The 11,943-nt window shown below is 52.4% G+C and overlaps 5 protein-coding genes across 5 annotated transcripts; 1 reads left to right on the top strand and 4 right to left on the bottom strand.

The window, feature by feature from the left end:
* Positions 1-160: 160 nt before the first annotated feature.
* Positions 161-1,387, bottom strand: CCOS01_06488 (TLC domain-containing protein; the record flags this gene model as incomplete). Its single annotated transcript, XM_060454656.1, has 1 exon — positions 161-1,387. The coding sequence occupies one exon, from the start codon at positions 1,385-1,387 to the stop codon at positions 161-163; it is 1,227 nt and encodes a 408-aa protein (XP_060314356.1).
* Positions 1,388-2,557: 1,170 nt separating this feature from the next.
* On the bottom strand, positions 2,558-4,144 carry CCOS01_06487 (TLC domain-containing protein; the record flags this gene model as incomplete). The annotated part of the gene is made up of 4 exons (XM_060454655.1): positions 2,558-3,166; positions 3,224-3,511; positions 3,573-3,886; positions 3,994-4,144. 4 exons carry the CDS (start codon positions 4,142-4,144, stop codon positions 2,558-2,560), a joined length of 1,362 nt encoding a protein of 453 aa, XP_060314355.1.
* Positions 4,145-5,686: 1,542 nt separating this feature from the next.
* CCOS01_06486 (uncharacterized protein) lies at positions 5,687-6,739 on the top strand (the record flags this gene model as incomplete). Its single annotated transcript, XM_060454654.1, has 3 exons — positions 5,687-5,823; positions 5,878-6,297; positions 6,358-6,739. 3 exons carry the CDS (start codon positions 5,687-5,689, stop codon positions 6,737-6,739), a joined length of 939 nt encoding a protein of 312 aa, XP_060314354.1.
* Positions 6,740-8,062: 1,323 nt separating this feature from the next.
* CCOS01_06485 (SnoaL-like polyketide cyclase) lies at positions 8,063-9,148 on the bottom strand (the record flags this gene model as incomplete). The annotated part of the gene is made up of 1 exon (XM_060454653.1): positions 8,063-9,148. The coding sequence occupies one exon, from the start codon at positions 9,146-9,148 to the stop codon at positions 8,063-8,065; it is 1,086 nt and encodes a 361-aa protein (XP_060314353.1).
* Positions 9,149-10,234: 1,086 nt separating this feature from the next.
* Positions 10,235-11,345, bottom strand: CCOS01_06484 (glycosyl hydrolase family 61; the record flags this gene model as incomplete). Its single annotated transcript, XM_060454652.1, has 3 exons — positions 10,235-10,518; positions 10,831-11,190; positions 11,288-11,345. The coding sequence occupies 3 exons, from the start codon at positions 11,343-11,345 to the stop codon at positions 10,235-10,237; spliced, it is 702 nt and encodes a 233-aa protein (XP_060314352.1).
* Between the last annotated feature and the right edge of the window lie 598 nt (positions 11,346-11,943).

Genomic DNA, 11,943 nt, shown 5'->3' with positions numbered 1-11,943 from the left:
TTCCGCTTAACGTAGTATCACATAGCCAAACCTTAGTGGGGTCAACAACTATACGTACTTCATCTGCTCACTCAGACTTCCATGCCATGTTGTGCGAACCTTCAACAGTCTCGCGCTAATTGTCTACTCTGTCTGACTGCTTGTTTTCTCTCCACCTCGACTATGTCGTTGCCTTTCTAGGCCTTCTCTGCTGCACAGAGTCTTGCGATAATAGAGGCCTGGGTTCATCAAGACTGTGGGATGACACATCCGACGCTGTCATTACATGTCCTTCCTTTTGAACGACGCGCTGAGCTGTGGGAACTTCCTCGTCCTCCGATCTATCATCCTTGGCAACCCCCAAGAAGACAAACTTGTAAGCGCTGCGCAGTAAGCAATACAGCCAGAACAGGTTCAGTGCCTGCAACAAAGCCAGGAGGCCAAAGGTGATGAAGTTTGACAGCGGACACTTATACTGCTCAGTCTCCCAGTTCAGCTCATATGGCCCAACGGTACTGAACTCGGATCCAGGCAGCGCAGAATAGAGAATCCGCAGATTGATGTAGTGCCGGAGGTAGATCCACACTGCGATACACACCCCAAACGACACCCCTTGAAGCTTGTTGTCGAGATAATTCAGCGACTTTGACACTGCCAGGAAGAAATCGCTGATATCGTGCGTGATGTACACCGCAATACCCATATACGCAAAATGGAAGCGATAACTCAGCGCAACGAGCGCAACCGTGACGACGTGGTGGGCGACAAGCTCATGGAAGTCCTTGCGCCGTTGCTCCAAGCCCAGCACCATCACCACCACCTGCTGCGCCCAGAACGCTGCCTGTAGGAGGTAGTAGCACTTGAAGCTGGCATCGTGCGTGCGGTGCGGGAAGCCCTCATACATCCCGTGGGTGTCGAAATACCACACTGGCGTACGGCTCATGACGTGGAGACCCCAGGGCCCGATGACGGTCACGTAGAGTGCTGTGTACATGTTCTCCGCGAAGCGTGCGCGCTTGGCGCGGGATTTGATGCCCCATGCGCGAGCGAGGGGCGTCAGGAGCTCTTGCATGCAGACCTCACGGGTGAAGGTGAGGAATATTGTGTAGAAGGCAACGAAGGCGATGTCCCAAGGTCCCTTGCCATATTGAATTGTCCCGGCGCTGTCATCGTCGAGCTTGTAGGAGGGGAATATGAAATGGTACGTCGGGTTAGAGTCGGTCGGATTGACGGCGTAGAGAGAGAGGATCGCGATCGTGAGGAACAATGGGAACGCCCAGGTCCGACGGCGCAGGAGAGCGAATACCCTTGTCTTCTTGCGCTTCGAGTAGCTTTTTGTCTGGCGGCTCTTCAACATTTGGGGCGGGACCTGAGCGCCTGGCTGGAGTTCCATGTAGTTTGCGCCCATGTTGTAAGAGATCGTGGGAATTTGGGTCTCGGCGGGAGTTCGTGAAGTGCTTCGTCGTCGCGATCGTTTGGTCGTCGTGCTAATGGTGAATTCGACTTGTCAAATGACACCTTAGCTTCCGATCATTGATCCAATTGATCAAGACAGTTAAGGTTGGGTGCAGGTCTGTCTTCAGAATTCCGCGTCTCACACCTCCACGATGCGCAAAGAAAAAGAGTCGCAAGACTCGAGATCATGAGGGGATCAAATAATTTGAGCGGGCGTCCCCAACACAGGCAGGCCAGGCGCAACTGGAGAGCTGTCCGTCTTGGGATAGCTTAATGCAGGGGCTACTGTTGGTTGGTGTGTGTGGCACACAATTAATCAAACGGGGGGGCGTCAGCAGAAGTCTAGAAGGGGAAAATTGAGCTTTTATCCCGTTGGAGGACGGAGACGGAGTCCTTTGATAGTAATCGAAGATTTATGGGATATATGTACAGTTCATACAGCGCGCCTTTTACGAGCTTTGGTTTCAGCTCCGCGAGCATTCGTATAGTTGCATCTAAGTTTGTGAAGTCCGAAGTTCTGTGTTGAGAAGCCTCTCAGCTGAGTCCGGTGAACATGCGAATGTCCATGTCTCGGCAGCCTCCATTCACAGCATATGGACCCACGTTTCCAACGGTGGCTGCCATTCGCCATCCCCACCAGACCCTGGCGGATAATAGAATTGTTGCGGGAGGCTGAGGAATGGAAAAGGGGGAGAGGGTCGAGCTGGAGAATTGAGACGTGTACGAGTTTTTTTACCCTCCGAATCGGAGGGTTTATGTCGTCATATTGCTCCGAATGGAGCGGGTCTCACTCGGTCCCGGTTCATGAGGGGACTGAAGCTGCACATCGCCTCCAGAAAATGGTGCTTTGGGACCAGACCTCTCTGAAACTACTCAATTTGGACGGAAGTGGTTTATGAACTGATTATCCATTGTAGTGGAGGGTAAACGTAAAAACTGGGACTTAGAAGAGAGAATCGCTACTCTTTGATGTAGACGTACTAGAGTCTCACGATATGAATGGGTGGATAACACGAGTATCAGAGTAGAAATCTAGCAAGTTGTATGTCATGAACTGGGGAATTGGAGTCTATTGTGTCTGCGAGTCTTGGCCAGCCAATGTAGCGTATCATCTTCGCAGCCCTCAATCAATCTGTTTCTCGCACCCGATTCTATTGAGCAACTCCTTCCGGCCGCTGTGCGTCCTAACGCCACTCACCCTAGAGCTCGAAGACTCCTTCCGGGAAGGCGACCTGTCCCAAGCCTTTAGGTCAATAGACTCCACGCCAACATCCTCCTCAATGGCCTCGATCTCCTCATACTCGATCTTCTCCTCCTCCTCTTCCTCGTCATCAACATCGCTCCTAACATCCTCGGCGGGAGCCCCCTTGAGCACTCTCACTGAGACACGAATAATGAAGAACGACCACGCGCAGATGACAAGCTCAAGTGCAAGGAGAAAAGTCAAGAAGCCGTATCGAATGCCGTCGGTGAAGCATACCGTGCCCGCGGGGTCCTTGAACGGTTCGAGAAGGTGGGACCACCCCTCTTTAGATGCCGAAAAAGGGCCTTCAATATTGCCCGGAGCGCCTCGAAAGCATGGCTCTTTAAGAGATCGGGGCAGATCATAGTAGACGCTCCAGCAGGTCATGAGGTAGAATACGTGACGCGTCCAGACCCAGACCAAGAGGAAGACGCCAAAGATAACGTCGCAGAGGGTTGTGAAACCGATGTATTTGAGGCACTTGGCCAGCTGTCGTGACTGTTAGCAGGTGGTTTGGTGCGTGACGTTGTTTCAAGGAGGACTGACAGGGAAGATCAACTCAATGACGTCCATCAAGACCAAGATGAGATGACCAACGCGGGTTTGGTGATACGCGTAGCATGCGGCAATGAGGGAGATGGTGATGGCATGGTGCACAATCATCTCCCAGTAGTCCTTGCGCCGAGCCTCAATATTCACTGAGATGACCTGCTGGACCCAGTATGCCCATTGTACCATGATATATCCCTTCATCAACCCGCCGAGCTCTCGCTGGGGCCAATTGTTCCACAGCTCCTTCATGTTAAGGTAGTATGGCGCCTTGCAATAGAGGTACTAGGAACTCGCCGGTTAGTTGACAATATGCCCACGAGGTGAGAATGCGAATCTACTGTACCATTCCCACTGGCCATAGGACACTGTAGTACGTGAGCATCGAGCCCTGTTCTGAGAACCTCGCGACATCCTTCTTCTTCGATATGCCCCAATGCCGGCCGAGGGGCTCAAGAACGTGGCGCATCAGCGCGGCTCGGATGCCAATGAGGAGAACCACGCAGAATGCGACAAAGTAGAGGTCGTCGTGGCCGGCGCCATACTTGCCGGTTGTCGTGTTGTAATATGAGAGTTTGATGAACTTGGATGTATACGGACGTGCTGCGGGGATGCAGATGTGTGTGAGGAGTAGAGGGGCAGTTGTATGGAAGGCAAGGTCTGTTCAATTAGAGAACTTCAGGTCAGCATTGACTCGTAGGATGAATGGGTGTGATGCACGGCATCGGTAGATGTTGTCAGCTTCCTCCACACTCTTCGCGACGTACTTGTCTGGTTGTCAAAGAGCCATTGGACAAGCTTCTTCCTCCGGCTCGTGTCAATGGTCTTTAACTTTTGTGAATGAGCAAGCCTGGGCGCCCTGGATGGGACAGGCGAAGCGCGCTTCGTATGCGCGATCTCGGTGGTGGGTTCGATCATCGTCCTTGTCACGCAGTCGAGGCGAAGCTCAGCTCAGCTCAGCTTTCCACGAGAAGATGCCGAGGCGAAAAGGAATCAAACAGTGTGTTTCTCGAGCAGAAAGTTGTGTGACAAAACTGTTGAGAAAGTGCCCGTAAGCGCGAGTCGCTTAAAGAAGTAACAGTAACAATATTTCCCTGCCAGCGGCCCCCTTCCCCCAACAGGGCGAGACCAAAGCTGCCAGCTGAGCAGGTTGGACCCTTTCTTCGCGCCTCACAGGGGGCGGTGAGACAAGGCGGCGGGAATGCAGGGATGTTCATATTTGGGCGGGCGGGATCTTGGAACTGGCGGTCGTTAAGATCTCAGGCATTTCCCAACTTTCAAGTTTGTTTGCCCTAGGGCAAACTGTGTGTCTGCATCTTGAAGCCGCCCGTGGAACAATAGGGCTGAACTTTAGAGGCTTCCATCAGTGTGGATGCCAAGTACCTTTCGCAAACTGCAAGTCATCACAGCAACCTATGTGTTGGATTTCCATTCCTCAATGACATTCGCGATTGCCAATTGACCACAAAAACGAAGATGCAGGGCATGCAAGACTCAGGGGAAATCAGCATCAGGCCATCCCTGCACCAATCAGGATAAGCTGACATGGGTGCTTGTCATCCTTCCATCGCCCCAGGTCCGCAGATTGTGTTCGCCGGTGGATCCTGAGGCTTAGCTATCCGTAGGCCCGCGGGAACCCGAACCAACTGGATGGAAAAGTCTCGATAAAATGATAGAGATATTGGTCTTTCACTTTTGCTCTAGAAAGCTGACGTGCGCCGATACATTGACCTTCTCGGACCCGATCAATCGTTCTTGCTCTCCAGCACCGACTTACTTCTGCTCATAGACTCTGAAGATCGCATACTTTGGGAGGTCAGAGCATTTACCAAAGTCTGCTAGCAATGGAAACATAAAAACCACGATGGAAACTTATGCAGCTTGCTTCGGCAAATGATAGTGCACTGCGATATGCCACCGATAACCCCTCCGGCTGTGGAAGCCCCATCGACCGAGAGCTCCGGGCAATATCAGGCGACGCACGGAGCTGCGACCCACCTGAACCGAGTGAAGGATTTTGATTCGCTGCATTTGACGGATCCTCGGGGATCCACACCTCCGGGAACCCGGGGACCGATAAGATTCGTCGGCCGGGGGAAAGTGGTATGCCTACAATTGAGGCCACGCTGTTGTCGCAATAGTCCTACAAGCGGACAGCAGGAAAAGAGAGGAAGGCGAGGTTATATGTCGGCCGGTTACATGTCTCTTCCGGCTTGTATGGAGACGGATTTCCCATATTATGTGTGGCCGCTGATAAAGGTACCCGGTCGGGGTCTAGCGGGGAATCGGCGACAGTAATATACGGCGTTCAATGCTCGCCGAGACAACCCGGTATCACCCGCCGAGTCATAGCATGCGTCCCATGAGACTGTTTTCTTAATGATGTTCTCCCTCATCGTTCCACCTCGTTACATACATGCTTCTCTCGGGGCCGTATCCTTCACGCTCGTAAAATTCGCAATGGCTGCCGCATATCCTGCCATTCAGGCTCAAGCCAACATGCAGAAGCCAGAAGGACTGGATTTGTATGCTCGATTCGCGCTCGCTGGTGCTTTGGGTTGCTCCATAACTCACGCTGTCTTCACGCCCGTCGATGTGTACGTCGTTTATCACCTTTACTCTCACATGCCAGACTCATAACAATACCATAGTGTCAAGACGAAGATCCAGCTTGAACCAGCAACCTATAACCGCGGTATGATCACGGGTTTCCGCCAACTGATACGCAACGAAGGTGTCGGTTCTCTACTCACAGGTCTGGGCCCGACATTCGCCGGCTACTTTATCCAAGGAGGCGTCAAGTTCGGCCTGTATGAACTCTTCAAGAAACAATCGATTGAGATCTTTGGAATCGAGAAAGCTAGAAGAAATCGTACGGCAGTCTACTCCGTTTCGGCAGCCTTTGCTGAATGTTGTTCTGCTGTCACACTTTGTCCCGCGGAAGCTACGCGTATCCGACTCGTGTCCGTGCCTGGCTTCGCCAACGGGTTGGTAGGTGGTTTTAGCAAGATTCTGAAGCATGAGGGTGTTGGTGCATTATACTCCGGATTTGGGCCAATTTTGTTCAAACAGTAGGCTGTGTTTCACTACTTTCTTGGCCTGCGTTGCTGCACGTACTGACACCAGCAAAGAGTTCCTTACACGGTTACAAAATTCGTTTCATTCGAAAAGATTTCCGAGTTTTTCTTCGCCCGTCTCGATAACTCCAAGACCGGCACTACACAGCTCATGATTAACATGGGATCCGGTCTCTTATCAGGTTGTGCCGCGGCTGTCATCTCGCAACCAGCTGACACCATGCTGTCCAGAATCAACAAGACAAAGGGATTGCCTGGTGAAAGTACCGCGTTTCGTCTTTACAAGATTGCGGGCGAGCTTGGACTCCGTGGTTCATTTTCTGGGCTTCCGGCACGTCTGTTTATGATTGGTGGGCTCACCGCTGGCCAGTTTGCCATCTATGGCAGCATTAAAACGGCTCTGGGTATGGAAATCTGGCTTTCTATCCATGTCTAGGCTAATCATACGGTTGTAGGTGCTACTAATGGGGTAGAGATATCGAAATGATCGGGATATGAGCATACCTTTTGGCTGTTAAACGCCCCTCTACGAAATCCCATTGAGATCGAACCTGAGAGCGGCTGCGCATTGTATCATCGGGCTTCATTGTTACTTTTGTTTATTTAGTGGACTATATCGCGTTGCTATCGAGTGATATTGTGCTCCATATTATTGACAGCAACTGCTTTTACCACGACATCTCGGTGTAATTACACAGCAAACGGCAGCCCAAACAATCGTGAACTCCTTTGGCTTATGCAAAGAACTTTGAACTCAATGCATTGTGGTGGCACGTTTCCCACAATGATGCTTCGATCTCGGCACGGTATCTCAGCTGACGGGTGCCCAAGCGATAGGTTCGGAAAGGGTATGTACCTACCCAAACTCCTTAGATAGATCTATCTATCTTTGACAGAATTCGTTCCCAGTGACCGACCCAACATCACGAGGATGCTTTTGGGAGGTGGAGCAGATACGAAAGTATCTATCGAGAGGGACACGGCTTCCTACTCGGTCTTGCACTGGAGCATAGTCGATTGGATGCCACAGATTTCCTTCTGCGGCAAGATGCACATCTCAGCATAACATGCGTCGTAAGGATTAGAGGTAGGACTAAGGGGACGAACGCGCCTGAATTTGCCCGGCGTTGATCCCTGCACAAGAAGGCAGACTTAATCTCAAAAGAATCGCCTAAGCGCGACATGAAGCGGAATGAAAGATGGTAACAGACGATTGATAAGTACCTTAGATGAGATAGCGATCCCTTGCCCAACACCCTGCTGTTACGGGGTGTCAATCAAGATCGAAAGACAACGTGCTGTTTTTGTGCAAGTCTCCTTATTCGAGGAATTTGTCTAACATTCAGGGCTCTCGTGATCTGGCATCGTTAGGCAGCCCGGTGTTATGACCTACTCCGTGACCTGAGATGATACCGAATGATAGCGGATATGCCAATTTAGAGACTTAGTAGAATAGCATCTGGATGATATTCCCGTTGCTGACTCCGTGGCAGTTGGATATGAAATAGTAGGTTGTGTGTACATTGTCACCGAGAATCGTGTCTAAATTCTTTCAGGGGAGATATGTTGCCATGTAGCAACCGCGTATTACAATTATCTCAAAGCTGACCCTGAACCCAGAAAGATCCAAAACTCCCAGCGTCAGAGCGCCACGCTCCGAACCTTTCCGGCTCCTGTCTTTCCAATGTAAACCCAAAGTCCGTCAAGTCGTAAGCTAATAATACAATACAGCCCTGTTGAAGTTGTTGTGTCTCTGGGCTCAGTTGATGCCCAACATAGACGACGTTCTCCTGTCACCAGGCTTCTCCTGCAACTGTCTGCGGTACGAATCAAGCTCCATCGTCGCCCATACGAGGGCGATCTTGCCCTTGTCGTAGCGATACATACAGTGCTGGTGAAACTTGACACTCTTCCCGTTCGGCTTCGCGTCCGCAAACTCCTGCACCGGCGTCCCCGAGATCTGCAGCCTTACAGCAACCTGCTGCGTCTCCTCGTCGACGAGCAACTCCTGGATGTTGAACCACAGTCCCGAAATCGCTTCTTGGCTATACTGCATGCTGCGCGCGTAGTCCTGCACCGAGAGAACGCGGTTGTTGTGTCGCAGCTCCTTCTTGCAGTAGCGAGGGAACTCCTTGACCATGCTACGCCGGTTGATGCTAGCGACGTACTTGCGATAGGTTGCCGCCAAATCAATGGGTTCCGCGGGAAGACTCCGCATGAAGAAGCGTGGCGTGGTCGCGGCCTCGGGTGTCTGCAGGCGAATGCCGTCGTTGTCCTGCAGCGTGAGCATGCGGGAGATCTTGCCCCTGTCGTCAAACCACACGAAACACTGCTCGTCGAATTCGTATGTCGTGCCGACAGGATCGACATCCATCATTGCGTCGGCGAGTGTGACGCGGTTGATGTATCGCACGGCCACGGCCTGGGCCTTCTTGTCGACGAGGAGGGTGTCGATTTTGATCTTGAAGCTCGCGAGGCCCTCGACGCGCGATCGAAGACGTTCGACGTGCTCTTCGCGTGTCTGGCTGCGGTTGTTGCGCATGAGAGTGTCGGCCAGGTGGTTGCCGATGACATCGAATTTGCGGTTGTTGAGGCAGTCGAGGTACTCGCGCAGGCGGGCACCGATATCGACCTGGATTCCCTTGCCGTCGCCATTCCATCTCTTGGAGGAGGGGCTTCTGCTCTTGCGGATGGGAATGCTGGTGGTGTTGCCGGAAGCAGCTTCTTTGACTTCGGGGACCTCGGGAGGCTTGAGCTCGGGGGACTCGGGAGGGGTGAGAAGGGTCTCGTGAGGGAAGCACGGAGCTCCGTACTCATCCATCGTGACCGTGTTCATCTTCATCATGATATCTTTCGATGGGGGTGCGGTAAGGGGTTGGTGATCTGTTTAATCGACTGTGACGAGAGCATGTGTTGCCTCCAGAAGGTGAGTTTTGTCGCGATTTCGATAGGTGTAGATGGGTTTGACGAGATGATGGGAATGTGGAAACAGGGTAGCACTCGGGGACGGGAGGTATCGAGCTTCTCGGCGTGAATTGTACTTGTAGGAGGTGAGCTTAGGTTGTAGATCTATGCAGATCACGGATGGGAATCAGGCCAGACCACGGAGACGTAATTAGGGGGGATTAGGTAAGTAAGGTACATTCAATAAAAGAGCACTGAACACGATCGGGCGATGGGAATTACGGGAGCTCAGAACAAAAAAGCAGACGACGTGGCCGGGCCGGGGGTGGTGTGACTGAGTAGAGACATCGAGTGAGAGAGCGAGGGAAATGCGAGTGAGAGAAAAAAGGGCACGATGAAGATCTCAAGCTTTGCGCCACGCCTCTCGCGTGAATGACGTATAAATCCCCGCAATTCCTGACATCACCTACATCCCTGTGGCGGCCAGCCGAACATCTCATCCCTCACTATCCCACAACATCCCAGGACCATCCCTAACCATAAGCGGGACGCGCGGACCTAACCCAAACAGCCACGGCACCGCGCTAGTCCGCCAGATTGTATGCTGGAAATAGCCCATGAGCCAGTCGCCAGGAGGGAAACCTCCGCTACATTCCAATCCGGCGACCTACGCTACTCCAGGTGGCTTGGGTGGCTTTCCTGGGGCAACCGGGGGAAGAGGGGAAATGATGGTCGAGACTCTCAGATCATGCCCCAGGCTCAGAATGACATAGGCAGTGTGATAGGTAGTGTAAGGTACGTAGTCTCCTATTGAAGTGAACCCCAACAAAAACTTGGAAATCAGTTGAATCAAAGTCCGCCGAATCATGCCCAGCCTAGACCACCATCACGTCCCATCAACCATCAGACGGATGAACGATCCCTGCGACGGGAAGTGGAACCCTCCCATCAACTCAAACCATCCAGAAACCACCCCGGTCCTCGCCTCCCGAGCTTCCGGAATCCCGGCATCTCCCTCACAAGATTTTCAGCAGCTGAACGGGGCCGGTCCCGGGTTAGTGTAGCTCGTCGGCGTGGGCCAGTACGGCTGGAACAGGATCCCCGGGTCCGTAGACTTGTACGCCCCCGGGAACGACACGAGGCCCGATGGGCTGGTGCTCCCGCCCCCAGACACGGACACCTGCGCGCACGCGAGGTAGAACTGCGCGCCGCCCTCCGTGGCGGCGCCATGGAGCGCCAGGTGCTCGACGCGGACGAGGTACTCGCCTGATGGGATGCACGCCGGAATCTTGGCAGAGAGGACTTGAGTGTCTGTGACGTTATGTATCATCAGCTTTTGCTTGTCCAACTGACGAGAAAACCCCCACGAGCCCACAAAACGCTGAATCAGCCCTATGCGAAGGGAATCTGTTGCGGGCACGCGATTCACACACTCTCCAATAAAAGTGAGAGGGTCCCTATTCTTTTGAAACCCGCAGAAAGCTTTTTAGTCTCTGCATTTCTCCTCTTTTCTGCCCTGTTTCCCCCATTTCCAAACTTTTCCTTAACACTCAGCGAGTCTCTTCTCCGTCATATTACTCTGGAGACACCAAAAAAGAAGGCAGAAAATTGGAAACAACTCACTGGTAGAAGCCCACTCCAACCCACTGCTCGTAATAGTCGGCCTCTCGTGGTAGATCTTGAACCACACCGCCCCGCTGCCGTCCCACGTCGCCGCGGTTTGGCCGGTCGGCACCTTGGCCATGTAGAAGCTCGCCGGTCCCGGGTGTCCTACGACCCCGTTGGCCGCAAATCCGATTGTTGAGCCTGCCGATACCGGCAGCGTTGTCACCGTGCCGCGGTCAGCGGCGTCTGCTTCATAGCAGCGAATCTGCGTCGACGATACACCGTCGGCCGGGCCGTTGGTGTAGAAATTGAGCGTCTTGCGCACGTGTTGCCATTCGGGGTAGGTTGTGCCGCCGTAGACGAGGCGACCGAAGGTGTCTGTGGTCAAAGAAGTCAGAGCTACCTTGTATTGTTTTGTGTGCAGCGCTGGCTTTGTGCTTTTTGTGAGATGCGTATGATTGACAGTCAGACTTACAGTGGGCCTCGGCAGAGGCGACTGCCACAGCGAGAAAAGTGGTTAGCGAAAACTTCATTTTGCTGCTGTACTGGCTACTTCTAGACGTATGACTTTAACTTTATTCTTTCAAACCTTTAGGTTGTCTGGAATCCAATCATCTCGATCAAGCTCGGCTGACCGACCAACTCTTAAATAAAGCTGCCATCTCAGTGACTCCCATATCATCACTCTCGATGCTCACATGATGTTAACGAGCGGTCGCTTTCTCGGCCTTCACGAACGCTTTGGAAGAACTCCCAAGAGCTTCTCAATATCAGAGAAGTCTTTCCGGTCACTAGCGAAATATAAGGGGATATATTCCACGAATCTCCTGTCTCCGGGGTCGAAACCGGAGCGAGGCCTCCGAGAGAAGGTCACAACACGACCCTTGTGCTGCTTCAGGTTGCTACCCGCCAAGATCCAGTGAACTACCGTTCGTCCAATAGGTCCGGGGTAAGCATATTGGACACAATCAAAACTAGACCCAAGTCTGGAAATGGGTTTTTTCTCTCGCCTCGAGTTTACACTTTCTTCCTTCAATCAATATTCGAGTTGTGCTTGGTTAGTATAATGCGATAAAGCATTTATAATACGAACGGAAAGATTCATGTTCTCGAGGAGACCAACGGGTCTAT

Source organism: Colletotrichum costaricense (genome assembly GCF_030867565.1).
Source record: "Colletotrichum costaricense strain IMI 309622 chromosome Unknown Scaffold_6.1, whole genome shotgun sequence".
NCBI classification, from domain to species: Eukaryota; Fungi; Ascomycota; class Sordariomycetes; order Glomerellales; family Glomerellaceae; genus Colletotrichum; species Colletotrichum costaricense.
This window is presented reverse-complemented; position numbering and strand designations above follow the sequence as displayed.